The 19,959-nt window shown below is 42.4% G+C and overlaps 2 protein-coding genes across 2 annotated transcripts; one reads left to right on the top strand and one right to left on the bottom strand.

The window, feature by feature from the left end:
* Positions 1 to 639: 639 nt before the first annotated feature.
* LOC147902143 (uncharacterized) lies at positions 640 to 1,098 on the bottom strand. The gene has a single exon (XM_087374433.1). The coding sequence runs from the start codon at positions 1,096 to 1,098 to the stop codon at positions 640 to 642; it is 459 nt and encodes a 152-aa protein (XP_087230559.1).
* An 11,480-nt stretch (positions 1,099 to 12,578) lies between these two features.
* Positions 12,579 to 13,067, top strand: LOC147902142 (uncharacterized). The gene has a single exon (XM_087374432.1). It carries the CDS (start codon positions 12,579 to 12,581, stop codon positions 13,065 to 13,067), a length of 489 nt encoding a protein of 162 aa, XP_087230558.1.
* Positions 13,068 to 19,959: the final 6,892 nt, after the last annotated feature.

The raw sequence follows: 19,959 nt of genomic DNA, 5'->3' as shown, positions 1-19,959 counted from the left end.
TAGGTGTGGTGTAAATGAGATTGGAAAATAAATTGGGCATGAGTTTACCCAAAATGATCATATTATGTTGGTTTATGCATATAGAAATTGAAGGACAGTGGCCACATGGATATCAATTCTTATCCCTAGATCCATGAAACAAATTATGGTAAGATTTTAAAAAATATTTCTATAGATTCTTGAACATCTTTCTTGTGAAGGATGGTGGCCACATGGATTTCAATTCTCAGCCCTATAGCAATGATACAATTTATGGTAAGATTTCAACCATAAACATTCTTCTAATAAATGAAATTCATCTAAATTTTTTCATTGGTATCAAGAGACTTTGCTGCCTACCATACATTTATGAGGACACAATAGGAGCTGAGAGGGAGAGAGGGAACTTGAGAGACACAAGTTTTTGGTGGGTGTAGAACACCCTAATCTTCTATTTCATTGATATATATATGTGTTTGAGTATTGTACATAACCGGGGTTAAGGTAAAGTGGCCTTTAACCCCCACAACCTCCCACTTAAAGGCTAATGTTCCTTTCAGGGAGAACAACCAATGAGCATACTATCCAATGCCCATCAATACATGACAATACTCAAACCGTTGACTAGGTAGACTCTTTGTCAGCATATCTACAGGGTTATCATCTGTATGAACCTTGACAAGCACAATCATGAAAAACCCAGAATGGACTTGACCATCGCAATTTCAACTTGAACCCCGGCATTTTTCCAAGGCGAGTGTTGAACAAAAGAACCAGTTGCCCGCACTCAAAAGATTTCTTCTTGGAAGCCAAATCCACCCTCCGCTTGCACCGTGCTTGAACCTCCAAGGTGAAATAATAGTTCTCTAGCTTTAAATCATCCAATTGGTCTAGAACATCCAACCGGAATACCATAGAGTCCTGTGGAAGAAGCCTGTCCTCCACCGCAATTCTCAGACTCGGAACAATATGCTCGATCGACGTGATTCCTTCCAGCCCAAACACCCACTTAAAAGGAATCAACCCTGTGGCCACCTTGAATGATGTGCGATACACCCGTAATGCTGCCAGTAACTTCTCATCCCAATCCGTGCAGTTCTCATTCACCACTATCGACATGATCTAATTGAAGGTATGATTTGTAGACTCTACCAATCCATTCACTTGCAGATAATAGGGGAAAGACTTCTTGTGAATCACCATATAAAGAGCATTCATCTGCTTGATGACTTTGTTGACAAAGTGAGTCCCCCTATCGCTGACAATCTCAATTGGACACCCGAACGAAGTGAACACATCACGGTATAGACACTTTGCGACCAATTTTGCAGTGTTGTCCCCCAAGACCCAAGCTTTCACCCATTTGGTACAATAATCCGTGGCTACCAAAGTGTTGCAATTCCTTGTGTGGGCCGCTACAGGCTTGAATGGACCCATGAAATCCAGGCCCCATTTTTGAAATGGTTCTAGAGGCAAGATGGGATTAAGTGGCATGCAGTCTCAATCAATGGGCTGTCCCAACTGTTGGCAAAGGTTGCAACTTTTTGCAAACCATCGAGTATCCTTCTGTATGGTCAGCCACCATAACCCTGCCTATAGAACTTTCTTTGCAGTGACTTTGCCCGCAAAATGTCCACCCGAAACCCCACAATGGGCTTCCATTAACACTACTTCCTGCTCATGAGGTGGAACACACCGCAACATCGCCTCAGTCAGGTGTCGTCAGTACAACTGTCCCAGGACTACTTCAAAGGATCGGCTCCGCAATGCCAAGCATTTTTGCTGATCTCAATTCATGTACTTGGGCATGATGCCAGTAGATAGGAATGAGAGCATATCATCATACCATGACTATGGTCTTTCTAGGATGACTTCGGCTTCTGTCGTGATTGGATCCACCCAAAAAATCGCTGCTAGCTCTGAATCAAGGAACTCATCTTGCGGACTACTGTCTCCATGCTGAGGATCATTGTTGTGCCACTACAGCTACGTCGTTGGTGTCAAGGGATCAGGAGGTCCTTTCGAGCGTGTGCACAGGCATGCCTATTAGGAAGATGACAACCACAGAATTCACTGCCACGACCATCGGATGAGGTTCTTCATAGGAATTTTGGCAGTCGCTCCACCATAACCAGGGTGCTGGGGGTTGGATGGCATCCGATAGAGTTCATCTTGAAATCCATGGACGTGCCTCCTCACCATAGCAATCTCGTCTAGATGATGCCGGTTTTTAGACCACTTTTGGCTTTCAGAGTTGGAAAATTCAGAAGGGCTCTATGGTTTGGGCCAGGGGTGTCAAGTGTGGGACTTTGTATCCCTTACATGTATTAGGGGTGTCTGATCATGTTGCTGCAATAACCGAGCAGCCAAGTACTTCTTTGTGGCATTGTAGGTTGGGGCACATGAGCTAGAATGGAATGAAACTCTTATGCCATTTGGGTTATGTACCACATTTAAGTTTTTCTGATTTTGAATTTTGTGAGCACTATCTCTATGGGAAACAGATTAAATCAGCCCATAAAAGAAGAGGAAAGAAAGAGCTTGAAAGGCTTGATTTGGTGCATTTAGACGTATGTGGTCCCATGCCTACACAGTCATTAGGCGGGGCTGAATACTATGTGACATTCATTGATGATGCAACTAGGAAAGTGTGGGCTTATGCTGTAGCTCAGAAGAGTGATGTGTTCCAAGTATTTCAAAAACGGCTGGCTTTGGCTGAAAATCATTCAGGTAGAATGCTTAAATGCCTACGGACTGATAATGGTAGAGAGTATATCTCTCATGACTTTCAGCATTTCTATGATAAATGTGGGATTAAGAGGGAGCTCACGTCCCCTCGTACTTTAGAGCAAAATCCAGTTGCAGAACATATGAACTGCACCATTCAGGAAAGGTTGCAATTGTAAGAAATCATCATCGTCCCCACCGCCACCCCTCCCAAAGCACTGTGCCATGCATCCCCCACCGCTCTCCCTACTACTACGCCTACTACCGTGTCGTGTCGAGCTCGTACGCTGGCCACTCGTAGTTTTGGAGACTGCACGGGACTACGCTGACCACTCGTAGCTAGAGAACCGAGTCTTGACTGCACAAGAGTACGTCGACGGCTCTGCGAGACAGAAGGACCTCCTGACGGCATGGGGGAAGGGGCATAAGATGGCATGGTAGAACGGGCATAAGACGGCATGGGGGAAGGGGCATAAGACAGCATGGGAGATGGGCCCGCACTGTGTAGCCGGCTGGGATGTGCTGACTCCGCTGGGGTGATCTCAACTAGTGTGGGGTGGTTTGAAGTCTATAGTGCCGACTCCTGGGGGGTGTTTAGAGTACTGGTCATATACCCGTATAACTCCATAGGACTAGGAGGGTGCCTTAAAAGGTTATATAAGTCCCTCCAAATAGAATCCCGGGGATCAGGTGAGCTGGAAGCGCTTCCTGGCCACATGTTGAACTGGAAAAAAGAAAAAAAATCTATTACTGATGAGCTGAGAAGAAAGGGTAAGGGAAGAGATAATCGGGTTACTGTCAGAGCGCGTCTATAGACGCATCTGATTAGCGTGTCTATTTTTGCGTATAACAGCGCGTCTATAAACACGACTGTCTGTGTCTGCAAACAGGCTAGATGTGTGTTTAGACACGCCTGTAGACACAGTTTTAGACGCGCCTATAGACGCGCTCTGACAGACAGACTTTTCTAAAAAGTAGAAAAGGACATTGCGCCTGACACACAAACGTGACACTGATACCTAGATCATGCGTTTTGTGGATATGAGAAAGTACAAATCCAAAGAGAGCAAATTCCAAAAAAGATCAACTGCAAAAAGACTTACCTTGGATAGAGGTATGAAAGGTTCTTCTCCTTCTTCAAAGTTGCTTCTCCTCCTTGTTCGCCCTCCTCTCCTTTAAGCTTGAAGTAAGTGTGGGTGCCTTCCTCTTAAGTGTAAGCTTGGAAGTAAGTGTGGGAGCCTTCCTCTTAAGCGTCGAAACTGTGGATCTGCTAATAAGGAAGCAAGCAAGCCGCAGGAAGTATAAGTAATGTAAGAAAAGTGAAGCGAGCATGATAAAAGCAGGTTTAAAAGCCGCGTCTATAGGCGCATCTAAAAGCACATCTATAGGCACGTCTAAATACACAGAGTAGAAGCGATTTTAGACGCACACCATAGAACAAACAGACGCGCTTTTAGACGCACCTGTAGATGCACCACAGAGTTTAAAATTAAACATTTGAAGAAGAGCAAATTTTTTTGGGTTGTTTGTTTATAGGATGTCTTCATCTTCAACAACTAGCTCCAGTGAGGATGAATCCCTCCGTATCCACCATCGTGAAATGTGGTTGGAGCAAAAAATCAAATGTACGTGTGATTGATGTCGAGGAAACATGTATCATGCACGTAGGATTACACTCAATCACATCTCAAAGTATGGAGAATGGGATGTGACCGTAAACAGGGTAAGGGTTTGTAAGTTAAGGTTGATTGAGATACCTATGGGTGTTCATATGTTTGAGTTATGATCCCATTTTAATTTGATACAGGATGCAGTGCCACACCCGCATATGTTGCCCTATGCTCGCCGTGAGGAGGCGAAGCGTCGGCAATATGAGGTGGGATCTTCAAGAGGGACCATTACGGATGCATGGAGTGATGGTGATAGTAGCCCTCCGCCATTACCTCATGAAGCCGTGGAGGAGGAGGTGTTTGATAATATGGTGCAGGATTTATATGTCCATCAAGGGAGGGATGATAGCATGGAGCAGGATGATCTTTTTACTGCAGCATCGACTCCACTGTTTGAGGGGTGCACATTCTCTGTTCTACGTGCCTCCCTTGAGTTACTAAATTTGCAAACCATCTATGGATGGAGCAATGCAAGTTTGAATGCATTACTCAAGTAAGCTTGAAAGTCTATTTTGCAAACATGGTGAATTATGCTAGTGGGTCAATTACTCGAATGCTTTTCCTCATTTATGGTCTTCACGTGCAGGCTATTGTGTAAAATGCTTCCAAGGGAGAATAAATTACCGACCTCAAGAGATATGGCAAGGCAACATGTGACCTCTCTTGGAGGATTAGATTACAAGCGCATTCATGCATGTGTCAACGATTGCGTTTTGTTTCGTGGACTACATAAGGATGCAAGAGAGTGTCCTACTTGTGGAGAGGCAAGATATAGAGCAGATCTTAAAACTTTGGACGTGCCTCGTAAGGTTCTGCGACATTTTCCCATAATCCCTCGCATCCAACATATGTTCAAGTGCAAATCTATTGCAGAGCTCATGTCATGGCATTCTTTCCATCGATCAACCGATGGCAAGTGGAGAACTCCCGCGGACTCTCCTGCGTGGAAGCATATTGAAGACACATGGCCAAGCTTCAAGGAAGAACCTAGGAGCTTGAGACTTGGATTGGGTATGGACGGTGTGAACCCATTTGGTCTCAAAAGCATGTCTTACAGTGTATGGCCAGTGATATTGGTGAATTATAATCTTCCACCCTCTATGGCTATTAAGAAAGGACATGTTATGCTGTCCCTTCTAATTCCAAGGAAACATAAAGTCAAAAACCCTGATGTTTATTTCGATCCTTTGATTGACGAGCTAGAGATACTTTGGAGAGGTATCGAGGTGCATGATGTGAGCAGGCCTCCCTCGTCACGAGACTTCAACTTCAAAGCAGTCTTGATGTGGATGATGCATGACTTCCCAGGCTATGGCGAGTGTTCAGGTAAGCATTGCACTTCTAATTATGAATAGGCAAAAGGATGTGGCACCCTAAACCCACCTTCAACTCTTAATTGCGTCTATTGTTCAAGTCTCACTACATCGGGTTACCATGCATGTCCTGTTTGTGGTCCTTCACTAGTTGCCTCATGGGCAGATGCATTGAATAAGGTCATCTATGAGAATCACCATTGATTTCTCCCACCTGATCATCCTAGATATGTTGCCCCTTGGAATGAAGTCCTCCCACAATCACTCACCGCGGGAGATTGGATGAGATCAATTTGGGACGGTTCCACGACTCCTCCACCACTTGGCATGAGCCGGTAAGGGTTTGTCACTATTGTGTGCTATATTGGCTGGAAATAAAGATTGCCTGCTAACACTTTATTTTGTTTAGATACTCCATCTTTTATCGTTTACCATATTGGTCCCACCTCAAGATCAATCACTTGCTTGATCCCATGCATATCTTCAAGAATGTGGCATCTACCATTTGGGAGCATTTGAATGGGACACGAGATTCCGCAGACATAAGGGAGGATCTATGTACCACAGGGAGGATGCATGAAGCTTGACCACAAAAGAGACCAAATGGGCGTGTTTTTTTACCTCGTGCACCGTGGATGTTATCAAAGCTAGAGATGGTGACGGTGAAGCACGCTATTACTACAATTCGTACTCCCACTGGATGCATGAGGTGTTTGAAGGGAGCCTTTACAAAGATGCTCCAAGTAAGTATTTTATGTGCATAATATCTTTTTCCTTTCAAATTTGTGAGTGAATAATTATAAGCAACTAATCAACCACCTCCTCGTGAGTTCAGTTCATACTACCTACTAGCATTTCACGTAGTGGATCGAAGGATGTGAAAGATTGTATTTACAAGATGGGCGAGCTTGTGAGGTACTTTACATGATACAAAATATGATGCGTATCAATGCTCCATGCAAGTTTGAATGCATATTGCTAATATCCTGTACTTTTTCATTTCTAGGTATGTGAGCTCAAAGGAAATAGATCCCACCACGCTTGAGAATGCTCGAGTTATGTCAGTGGAGGTGGTTTGTTTATTGGAGGAGACATTTCCACGTTCTATTCTCAAAGCCAACTACATCTTATAGTGCATTTGGTGGATGAGATTGCTATATGCGGTACTATACATGCACGATGGTTGTTCTTCCTCGAGCGCTTCATGAAGACCTTGAAGGGCTTCGTGAGACAAAATGCAAGACCCGAAGGTAGCATGGCCGAGGGTTGGTTGGTACAAGAGTCACTTGTATATATTTCTGAGTTTCTTGTTGATGTGGATAGCTCTCTCCCACGACTATGGAGAGATGATGAAGACTAAGAATGACCTCTATTGTGCCTCAAGGGAAAGGATGCAACAAAGTAATAGACACGGAGTTGCATAATACTATCAACCTCTTTTGCGTGCTTAATAGTGATGTGATGAAAAGATGGGTGACAAGATACGAGGATGCAAAGGCAAGAAGACAAGAAGAAAGGGCCCTCTTTCGTATTTGGAACGTGGCATAATAGGCATGACATGCCACCATCTATTATTATCCACCATTGGTTGATAGACAACCTAATTCAAACACAAATACAATCATGTTATTTTTCTTGCATCAAATATTTAAAAGCGAGTATTTTTATACATGTGCACAGTACCTGTTCACATTGTTGCAATAGTACTAGTGTGTCCTTCCTACTTTGCCAAAACTTTGTGGAGTCAATAGTTACAAAGCCACTTGCATGGTGTTTGATTGTTGCATTAGGGCCTCTTTCCACCACGTCCTTAAACCACTTTACATCCAAAACATACACAAAGAAGCGTCGAAAGTCAAGCATAATAATATTTTGGATTATGCCACAATAATCATCCATGGCTCCATTGGCTCCCTCAAAGCTAGCAATGACACCGCAATCTTGTGTGTTTCTCTTATCATCAATCCGTTGTGTTCAAAAATGCTTGCCCTCACACCATATAGCATTGAACATAGTGCACTACACCAAGAAAAAATCAATTAAATAAGCAATCTAAATTATTGAAAGCTCCTAACTTATGCATAACATTCTATATACTGACCTTGCTCATGCATCCCCTAGCATACTCCCGTTCTTCCATTGTGATATGCATCCCCTCATCTTTCTCTGCTTTCTCCATTTCATCAAGTAGCCAATCCACATGAATATCCTTTGGAAGTGCTCTTAGATACTGAGGGTATGGCACATGAGATCCGTGGTGATGTATAGTACATTTACTAATATGGAGCGTATGGAGGATGATCATGGCCATGGACGTGATGATGACCGCGATACGAGAGAGGAGGATGATCATGAGATAGGAGATACAGATATTGAGGCCATTACCCATGAGGACGATCCTACCATTGGTGATGCTGATTTCGATGAGTACATGAGTAGCACAAGTAGTACTGGGTTGAATGTATTTGTAGATCTAAACACTTGTTTGGATTTTGAAGTAGATAGTTTGGCAAGGGTTGATCTCATTGAGGATGAGATTGAACCGTAGCCCCATCATTGATATTGGCAAAACTATTTTACATATTGTCTCATTCTCCTCACCTCACTTAATTCTTGTATATGTGGGCTTGCAAAAAAGCATTGATGTTTCTGTTAAAATTATGTGCTTTGGTAATCATGGGCAATGTTTGGAAAGCAATGATGTACACCAAAATCTCAATTTCTGTATTCTCTGGTTTGCGTCTATCTACGCGTCTAAATGCACGTCTAATTCTCAGTGTAAACACGCAAATAACCACGCTAATACATGCGCAAATAGACGCATTGATAAACGCGATGTTAGATGGGCCCGTATTTTCTCAGTTTAGACATGCAATTAGACGTGTTAATACACGCACAAATAGACGAGTTGTTAGACGTGCTTTTAGACGTGCCCATAATTCCTCTACTAAAGCAATGCCTATAGATGCGCCCGCTATTTTGCACATCTACCAAGCGCGTATATAGTTGCTTTGTGTTGTTGTGTTAGTAATTTCTTCCATGTCTTTATTGTTAGGAAAGGAGAGAGAAGAGAAAACTAAAACACCATGATTTTGGCTGCATTCATGATTGGCCTTGCCACTTTTTCCATGTCTTGATTGTTAGAGAAGCAAAAGATGGAAATAGCATTCTTCTTTGTCACATTTATAGAAGACCTTTCCACTTTTTTTCTTCCATGAAAACCCTTACTAAGTCATATCAAACCATGGTATTAAAACCATAGAGGCTACATTCATATAACATCTTGTTGTACTCGATGCCAAAATAGCATTTTCAAACTTACTTTATGGCATATATATAAACAAAAGTACCCAGGCAGTTGCAAATCATCCACTTCTATGATTCAAGGTCCTGCAAAAAAATAATTTAAAAAATCCATCAAGACAAATACAACTAAACTCAGCGCATAGTAATAATCGTAATAAAGCTTTTATCATATTAGAAAGATTACAAAGAAGCCCCTACCAAGTGCGTTTAATGCCCCTTTACAAAGTCATTGAATACATTCCAATCATTCTCATCTAAAGTATACTTATTGCTATTACACTCATAGGTGAGGTTTGCCAATGCAATTACGCTCTCAATATTTATCATGTCAAGGTCTGTAAGGTTATATGTGAAGCATCTTGAACCTTTTGCCTTTTGATACCACCCAAGCTGGACTTCTACTCCAAAAGGTCTATCTGAAAGGTTGAACCCTCTTTTGTATTCCACATACCCCCCACCAACCTTTCTCCTCATTTTTTGAACTCGTCCAAGGTACCATATAGCTTGTGTTTTCTTTTTTGCAAAGATCTTGGATTGCATTTGTGCATGACTGGTGAGTTTAAATTTAATCATTATAATAAAAATTTGTATGCATGACTCATGGGTTTGAGTTTAACCATAATAAACACAAACTCTTCCCAAATTAATACACAATTCTAATACACAAATATAAAATTTTGAAAAAAAATAAAAATACATTCTAAGACACTTACACTTTATTAAATTCACATACTATAAACACATATACTAATATTCAAAATGCAAGAAGTTACATCACGAAGATAAACATTTGAGAATTCTTTAAAAATATATTTTATAATACTTTATTAAATTCAAATAGTATAGATGCATATACTAGTATTCAAAATGCATTGAAAGAGTAACATTATAGTTTATAAACATAATTGTCCAAGAGTAGCTTTATAATAAAATCGAATTAATAAAACTGAGGCATCATCTCAACTGCAGGCCGCAAACAGGCATGGGGTTGAGTGTTAAATCTTGCTAGTTGATTATTCATCTTGGCCAATGTCATTCTATTTTGTTTTTCGACAAACATGAGTGTGTGCTTGTATGTGTGGCAATAGTATAATAAAACATGGAGTGGATAGGGCCCAGGGTTGAGGTGGCAGGGCATGACCATGTGCCACCCTCCCATGTAAGAGGATCCATAAGGTGTGTTTTACATAATCCATGGTAGTAATATTATAAAATGTTAAGGTGGCATCACTCCTCCATGTGCTACCCCTCCACCTAGGCGGTCCCATGCCTGCATTTAGTGAGATATGGCCCAAAGTCCATGGGAGAAGTAATATAAAATAGGTGGAGATGGATGTTATATTGGGTTATTCCCTCCATGTAGGATAGGCCCATGTGGGGGAGGTATACAAGGTCCAAGAGTGCAAGTTAAATAATGGGGAAAGTAGGATGAGGTGGCAAGATTCCTTGTGCCAACCCTCCACTTTTCCTCCTAGATGTTTGAACGTATTATAAAATTTGGAAGAGACCAAGGGAGTATCATAGACTTGGGATATGGGAGTTGATATATGTGGAAAAATGTGGCCAAGCGTTATCGCACACAATTGAGAGTGCGTAATCGCCTAGCCCACATGGGAGACTCTTCCACACACACCATGCATGTGGAAGGATGCATTTGTTGGGAGAGACCCTCTCTCTTGGCTATAAAAGGAGGGGGCTATTCCTTGATGGGACATGCTCATTCTTGTAAAGCCACCTAGCTAGTACTTTGATATTTCCCCCTCATCCTTCCTTTCAAATAAAGCATGACCCTCTTCCCTTGATGTCTCCATCTCTACATTCCTCCTCCACCCATGTACATACTCCTCTTTCCCATCTCCCTCTCCCCTTGTGCCATAGTCTTGCTCTTCTTTCCCTCCCCTCTTAATCCCTTTTCCCCACCCATGTTACCACTCCTCCCCTCATGTTCCCTATTCCTCTATGGCCCTCGAGTGCCGCCATACCTATCCTCTAGCCTCTTGTCTTGATTTCTTTTCCGGCTAATAGTGCTCATGCAATTCTACAAGCATGATCACTCCCCTCATTCATAGGGACATCATGTACATCTACGGCTTGAAAGAATAGGGACTTGAGAACAAATCGAAATCCCTTCATGATAGTCACCACTTGCTGAGTTGATATTCGCCTCTAACAAGCGGTTCGAATTTCACCTACATGGCCACTACGTTGTACACTGGAATGTTTTGGAACTCTCCATCCATGGGAAGATAGAGATGACCATAGATGAGCTTGACTATTAGTGTCCATGGACCACTTAGAGTGTTCACTTGATCTCCCTCTACTAACTCTTTACATAGTTGGATGGCCTGTTGTGGGTGAAAGACAATTCTCACCCAATCAATACTTGAGAAGCTACAAATCCATAGCTCGTGCAACCAACTTTGATGTGCTCATAATTCAAGGAAATGAGAGGAAAGAGCATGACAAGCTAGACTAATGACATCACCATACGAGATGAAGCCTATACATATAAAAATATAAAATAACATACAAGATAGAGCTAAATTTTATAAATAAAAAATATAACCTAAATATATGAATACAAAATATAAGTAGATTAAGTAATATAAAAAATAAGTAAAATAAGCTATTGTAAAATATAAATAAAATATAAAAATACAAACTATACTAGAATAGCTAATATAAAATATAAATATAAAAATAAAATATAAAATATATCTACAATTAAAATGCAAATACAACTTTTAAATTAATAATTACGTAGATATAATTAAAGTACTATGTAACAATATATAGCATATGTAAACTACCTATGAATACATAAGCAACATATATAACTTAAATAGAATCACTATAGAAGCATAAATATAACCCTAAGCGCAAGACGTTCGATGGCTTTAAATCCTAAACATAGAGTTTTCGATAGCCTACCAAAGTACATTCGAGCACTAACCCTAAGACCTTATACTTTTGAGCACTAACCCTAAGCCCTAGACTTTTGAGGGCTAACCCTAAGCCCCAAGTTTTGGATGGCTAACCCTAAACATCATGTACCTTTGAGCCCCAATCCTAAAACCTTAACCCAAATTACTAAGAATTATGTAAGTGTGGACCCTAAACCCGAGGATTACCAAAAAGCGAGCCGTGGGAAGCGATCTAAGCAGTAAAAGTGAGCCATAGAAAACTCGATCCAGTCAGGGTTATGGTGGCCGACCATACAAAAGGATGCTCGATGATTTGCAAAAAGTTACGACCTTTGCCAATGGTTGGGAGAGCCCACTGATCGAGACCGCATGCCACTTAGTCCCATCTTGCCTCTGGAACCATTTCATAAATGGGGCTTGGATTTCATGGGTCCATTGAAGCCCGCAGTGGCTCGCACAAGGAATTGCTACACTCTGGTAGCCATGGATTATTGTACCAAATGGTGGAAGCTTGGGCCTTGTGGGACCACACCGCAAAATCGGTCGCAAAGTATCTATACCATGATGTGTTCACTCGGTTCGGGTGTCCAATTGAGATTGTCAGTGACAGGGGGAGTCACTTTGTCAACAAAGTCATCAAGCGGATGAATGCTTTTTATATGGTGATTCACAAGAAGTCTTCTCCCTATTATCCGCAAGCGAATGGATTGGCAGAGTCTACAAATCATACCTTCAAGCAGATCATGTCGCTAGTGGTGAATGAGCACCGCACGGATTGGGATGACAAGTTACTGGCAGCATTATGGGCGTACCGCACATCATTCAAGGTGGCCACGGGATTGACTCCTTTTAAGTTGGTGCTTGGGCTAGAAGCAATCATGCCGATCGAGCATATTATTCTGAGTTTGAGGATTATGGTGGAGGATAGGCTTCTTCCGCATGACTCTATGGTATTTTGGTTGGATATTCTAGACCAATTGGATGATTTGCAGTTGGAGAGCTATTATCTCACATTGGAGGTTCAAGCACGGCACAAGTGGAGGGTGGATTTGGCTTCCAAGAAGAAATCTTTTGAGCACGGGCAACTGGTTCTTCTGTTCAACACTTGCCTTCGAAAAATGCCGAGGTTCAAGTTGAAATTCCAATGATCAGGTCCATTCTAGACTTTTCATGATTGTGGACCGACATCGTTCTATCTTGTGGATTTGCAAGGGCACGTACTTCCACATCCAATCAATGGATTTTGGCTTCGTCCATACCATCATGACGATAGTCCTCAATGCCCATTCCCCATCTCTAATGAGGCACAGATTTCCCGAGTTGAGGTGGAGGCGGCCGAGCTATTGCATGAGGACACATGGCAGAAGGGTGGATTTGGCTTCCAAGAAGAAATCTTTTGAGCGTGGGGAATTGGTTCTTTTGTTCAACACTCGCCTTTAAAAAAAAAAAGGGGTTCAAGTTGAAATTGCGATGGTCAGGTCCATTCTAGGTTTTTCATTATTGTGGACCGACATCATTTTATCTTGCGGATTTGCAATGGCACATACTTCCACATCTAGTTAATGGGTTTCGGCTTCGTCCATACCATCATGATGGCTGTCTTCAATGCCCATTTCCCATCTCTAATGAGGCACAGATTTCCTGTGTTGAGGTGGAGGCAGTAGAGCTATCGCATGAGGACATGTGGCAGAAGGGTTCGCGGCATCCATACCATCATGACAGTAGTCTTCTATGAGGTCTTAGCCTAGCCGCCATGCAATGCACTGTCGTTAGGGCGGGATATTAGCAATCTGAATTACAACTCTTGAGCAATTGTTTGCATGTACCAGTTGCTTGCTGCTTTCTCTTCATCGCACTTGTAGTTCTCGAGTGCATTTGCCTTTTAGCTCTCATGGGCATCCATTCTTATCTTTTTTCTTCTCCTTCGTTGCCATGGGAATGGCTCATGCTCAATTTCTTCCTCTTCTTTCGTTGATGTTTATTGATTCCCAGTTGATTGATGCTCACCTCCAGCTGCTACGGATTCAAAATTTCAGCAATATTGATTGGTAGAGGGTGGTTGTTCATCTATCAGCATCGGCGCTTTGCCAGCAGTTGGCGGTAGGATCTACTGTTCTTGGTGGATGAGCATCAGGAGCTGATAGTGTAATTGATTCATCATCGTCTCTTTTTGCCTATGGATGGAGGGATGATTGTACAACCAATGTGTACATCAATGGTGATGGAGGCAAAGTTTGGAGCTCCTACTAGGGGAAAATACAAGCTGAGTGGGTGCTCGGATGCTCAGATGAGGGACCTGTATTGCTGGATACTCGAGACCATCACTCCTCGGACTCGAGGGATGATAGCAGTTTGTAAGGAGAGGGCGGTGCTGCCATGGGCTTGAATCCTGGAGGAGCAGATTCATGTAGAGGCTTTACGGGTGGAAACACATGTACATAAGAAGCAGGTAGTGAATTCCAAGATTGGGCAGGTCCTGGAGATTTCATTTCCTATACATCTGGTCCCTAGAGTCTACAATGCCTCAACGGTGGACTATCTTGGTGCTCACTCTTACACCTGAGGGGCCTGCACAGGATGAAGGTGAGGGATCTACTGGCAGAGTGGCTATGAAACAACAAAGGAAGAAGCCTCGCCTTAGCTAGGGGGTGGTATCTCCCCTTGCCCCCTTGACTCATTTACATACAGGCGGTGTGAGAGGCATTTTTACCAGTGGGGTGGCGACGATGCAAATGGCTGTGTCTACACCTCTGGCATTACCAGTCGTGGCGGAGTGGGCGGTGGTGACTCCAGTGCCCACTGCAGTGGTGACTCCAAGAGGTACTCCAGTGATGGGAGGTTCCCTTATGCAGCAGTGGATGGAGCAGCTTCAGCAGAGTGCAACAACAATGACTGCAGTGACTCCTACAACATCAGCGACGATCTTTGATGCGACAAGGGTGTCAGCAACAGAAGTGTTAATGACAATCTCAGAGTCTACGAGTGTGTCTCCAGTGTCTTCTACTGGGTTCAATTTTTTGATGCAGTCTATGCATGTGCAGCTAAAGTTTTGTTCGCATTTGCTCGTGCAGATGGTGCGGGGTAGAGTGTGCGAGAGTGACCAATTTGGAGGCAGAAGTCATGCAATTGTGCATGGAAAATGAGTCTCTGCGAGGTTGCAAGAGCGGGTGCAGCAACTAGAGGACCGGATGACAGTCCTTGAAGCTAGAGTTCAAGTGGCAGAAGCACATTTGGAGGCCCTGCATCAGCTGCATGCGGAGTATGTGTCGAGCATTGAGCCAACGTACTACCAATGCACTGGCGGAGTATTTGTGGGCTTTTCTAGGAAATGTGAGTGTTAACATGGAGTAGATGGGCTAACTCCTGGAAGCTCATTAGGGTGATGTGCGAGCGGAATGGGATAGGTAGGTGGCAAGATGAAGTGCGGCTATTGTTCCACAGACCTATCGGGAGCTGGTTCCACACAAACGACAACCCAAGACGGATGGAGATGTAGGAGTTGGTGCAGGTTCTGGTCAACAATAGGGTCCATAGGTGCCGACTAGTTCTAGGCCAAAGGGGTCTAGTACTTCTTCTGGTGGTGGTGGTGCAGATAAGGAAAAAGGACTGGTTGCAGAGTCAATACAGATTGAGGTGGATTGGCAAGCCAAATATGAAGAGCTGGCAGAAGGCATTGTGGAAGCAGTTCTTCACAACAGCAAAAGAATAGATGTGCTGAAATGGTAGAGGCGGACTTTGTCTGTGGTTGGAATTATGCACCCATTCTTTCAGTATGTCACGACCTCCTCATCCGCCGAGAAGGAGGCAGGTGTATGATTGTGGTCCTTTATGTGGACGACCTTGTCATAACAGGGAACCATGAAGAGAAGATCTCGTAGACGCTCAATGAAGAGTGCAACATCAAGGCAGTGCATCTACATCAACTCACGGGTAGGCCCTATCCATGGTCATAGCAAGAAGAAAAAGGGATTTAAATGTTGTTTTTGTTAAAAAAAGAGTCATGATGAGGCCCATTGTTTTTTGAAAGACCCTTCACAAAGAAAGTATCATCATTGTGGTGAAATAGGTCATCTTGCAAAAGATTGTAAGAAGGCACGTGACGCAAGCAACTTGTAAGATCATCAAATGACTCCTATGATGGACTCCTCCAAGAGAAAGAGGAATATGCATCTTGTATAGCAGCATTTCCCTACTACATGCTATGTAATCTTGTATGCAATGCTCAACATGTAAGTTTAAAATGTCAGAAAGATGCATTTCCTAAACTTAGGATCTAGCTTCTTTCGAAGCTCTTTTGGCACATGTGCATATGCCTCACACCCAAATATATGCAAATGAGAGTAAGAGGGCTTCTTGCCACTCCATGCCTCTTCAGGAATACCACCATCCAAACTCTTACTAGGTGATCTATTGATCACATGCACTGTAGTCTTCATTGCCTCAGCCCAAAAACCACCAGAAAGACTTGCATTGGAAAGCATGCATTGCAACCTTTCTTGAATGGTACGGTTCATCTTTTCTACAACTGGATTTTGCTCTGGAGTACGAGGGGATGTGAGCTCCCTCTTAATCCCACGTGTATCACAGAAATGCTGAAAGTCATGAGAGAGATACTCTCCACCATTGTCAGTCTGTAGGCATTTAAGTGTTCTACCTGATTGATTCTCAACCAAGGCCAGCCATTTCTGAAATACCTGGAACACATCACTCTTCCGAGCTATAGCATAAGCCCACACCTTCCTAGTTGCATCATCAATGAATGTCACATAGTATAACTAACCTTACTCCTTTTTGCATGGATTTTGGTTTGGGAGAAATGGTACTATTGGAATTTTTTGTCCCAACTTTAAGGATTAACGTGAACATCATCTCAGTGAACAAGAGGTTGTATAGAAATGGTTACACTGACTTGTTGAGCTAGACAAGCTTTGGCTCCAGGCAGCTTGGATGCAACATGTGATTCAATGCCAAAAGTAAAGCTTGGCAAGATAGGCACATCATACTCAAGAATCTAAAGCAAGGAATGCTTGCCACTATTCTTGGGAGGTGCACTACTAAGAACCCTATCTATTACATGTTTCAAGGGGTATTTAAAAACCCCCTCAACTAAAACTTTTGCCCCAATAAAAGCACCCCTCTTTACTTATGAATCAAGTGATTTTTTCTAAAGTTGAATCCAAAAACCTTTTTTAAATTGTAATAATGTTAAATTTTCCAAAAAGCTGAATTAAAATACCTCTCCTTTTGAATGCACTCAAGGCTCTATTGGACAATGTGAAGCTAGATCCCATAAAAAATAATTTCAAACTCAGATGGAATGGGCCGTACAGGCTTATTAGTGTCTTTGATAATGGGACAATCCAATTGGTAGATCTCCAAGGCCACTTTATCCCAAACCCTTCAATGTCGTAGCCACGTAAAACCATACCAACAACACATGTGAGTTGGACAAACTTAGCATGCGCTTCTTGTAGTCAATTTCCCTACTTAACTCTTTAGCTTCATTAACCTACTTCAACTATACACGTGGCTCTCATCTAGCAAATAATCAACATTGTTGTTGCCAACAATGGGGTGAATTAACACATTTGAGGAAAGCTTTTTCTATTCTTGATTAGGTGTGGTGTAAATGAGATTGGGAAATAAATTGGGCATGAGTTTACCCAAAATGATCATATTATGTTGGTTTATGCATATAGAAATTGAAGGATGGTGGCCACATGGATATCAATTCTCATCCCTAGCTCTATGAACCAAATTATGGTAAGATTTTAAAAAATATTTCTATAGATTCTTGAACATCTTTCTTGCGAAGGATGGTGGCCACATGGATTTCAATTCTCATCCCTATAGCAATGATACAATTTTATGGTAAGATTTCAACCATAAACATTCTTCTAATAAATGAAATTCATCTAAATTTTTTCATTGGTATCAAGAGACTGTGCTGCCTACCATACATTTGTGAGGACACAACGGAAGCTGAGAGGGAGAGAGGGAGCTTGAGAGACAAGTTTTTGGTGGGTGCAGAACACCCCAATCTTCTATTTCATCCATATATATATATGTGTTTGAGTATTGTACATAACTGGGGTTGAGGTATAGTGGCCTTTAACCCCCACAACCTCCCACTTAAAGGCCAATGTGCCTTTCAGGGAGAACAATCAATGAGCATAATATCCAATGCCCATCAATACATGATAATACTCAAACCATTGACTAGGTAGACTCTTTGTCAGCATATCTATAGGGTTATCATCTGTATGAACCTTAACAAGCTCTATGCACTTGTCCTCAAGTACCTCCCTGTGATAAAATGGTACATGACCTCAATGTGTTTGGTCTTTGCATGAAAGACCGGATTCTGTGCTATAGCTGAATAGCACTCATGGAATAACTATGCAATGTCAGTACTCCTGTATGAATCCCCAAATCTCTCACTAGCCGATCAAGCCATATAGCCTCCTTTGCAACCCTCTGTGGCTGCAACATACTCAACCTCTGTGGTAGACAAAGTAATGCACTTCTGTGCATGAGAAATCCATGACACTGCACCACCTACAAAGGTGAACACATAACCAGAAGTGGATCTCCTGCTATCCACATGCCCTGCATAGTCAAAATCTATGTACCCAAATACACGCATCTCTCCTCTACCAAAGCTGATACACACCTCCTTGGCACCCTTCTATACCTCATGATGCACTTAACCGCCTCCCAATGCCTCTTTCCTGGATTAGCCATATACCGGCTAACAACTCCCACAACCTTCAATGCATCAAGCTCAAAAGTGTTCTTGCTAGCCAATAACATATCATCCACATAAAGTGCTAGGAGTATCAAGCTATTATCCTAAGCCCTTTTAGTATAGAGGCAATGATCAATCTCCCTTCTTCTGAAACCCTTGGACCGAATAAAAGCATCAAACTTGTGAAACCATTCTCTAGGAGCTTACTTAAGGCCATAGAGACTCTTTTTCAGCTTGCAAACCAAATGCTCTTTGCCCTTTTCTTCAAAGGCTTCTGGCTGTATCATGTAAATTTCCTCATGCAAATCCCCATGCAAGAAAGTTGTCTTGACATCCATCTGTATAAGCTCCATATCCTCTATTGCCACAAGTCCAAGTACACATCTAAGTGTGGTCATCTTCACAACCAGAGAGAATATCTCATCAAAGTCCACACCCTTCTCTTGCTTGAACCCTTTAGCAACCAAATGAGCCTTGTACTTAGGCACATCATCACCTGTGACCATCTTGTAGACCCATTTACATGGCAATGCTTTTTTTCCATGTGGCAAAGAAACCAAATCCCAAGTCTTATTCTTTATGAGTGAACCCATCTCTAATTGCATAGCATACTCCCACTTGCATTGATCCTCGCACATCATAGCCTCTCTGTAGCAAGAAGGCTCCCCACAATCAGTAAGCATCACATAGTCTACCCCTAGAACAAATCTCTCAGGCGGTCTAGACACTCTAGATGTTCTTCTCAAGTGCATTTCAGCTCGTTGTCCCGCCTATATATCAGCCACATTTGGCTCATCATTGCCACCAATAGATGATCCATCATCTGCCCTTGATTGTGTACTTGTGGGAGTACCTAGTGGCACCATTTCTTGCACATTCGGTGCATGGACAGCTTGTTGCTTATCAACATATGTGGGTGGATTCACATCCTGGAAAGTGATTCTCCTCATTTCCACATCCCTTATGAGTGTCTTATGCATCTTCTTCTCATTGAAAACCACATCATGGCATCATATGATTTTCTTTGCTTCTGGATCCCAGAGATGATAGCCCATCTCTCCACTTTCACCATAACCCAGAAATATGCATTTCTTAGACTTAGGATCAAGCTTCTTCTGAAGCTCTTTTGGCACATGTGCATATGCCTCACACCCAAATATACGCAAATGAGAGTAAGAGGGCTTCTTGCCACTCCATGCCTCTTTAGGAATACTGCCATCCAAACTCCTGCTAGGTGATCTATTGATCACATGCGCTGCAGTCTTCATTGCGTCAGCCCAAAAACCACCAGA

This window comes from Dipteris shenzhenensis, chromosome 5 (genome assembly GCF_047967505.1).
Source record: "Dipteris shenzhenensis isolate YYH24624 ecotype China chromosome 5, Dip_SZ_1.0, whole genome shotgun sequence".
NCBI classification, from domain to species: domain Eukaryota; kingdom Viridiplantae; phylum Streptophyta; class Polypodiopsida; order Gleicheniales; family Dipteridaceae; genus Dipteris; species Dipteris shenzhenensis.
The sequence above is the reverse complement of the archived record's forward strand: the minus strand, read 5'-3'. Positions and strand labels throughout refer to the sequence as shown.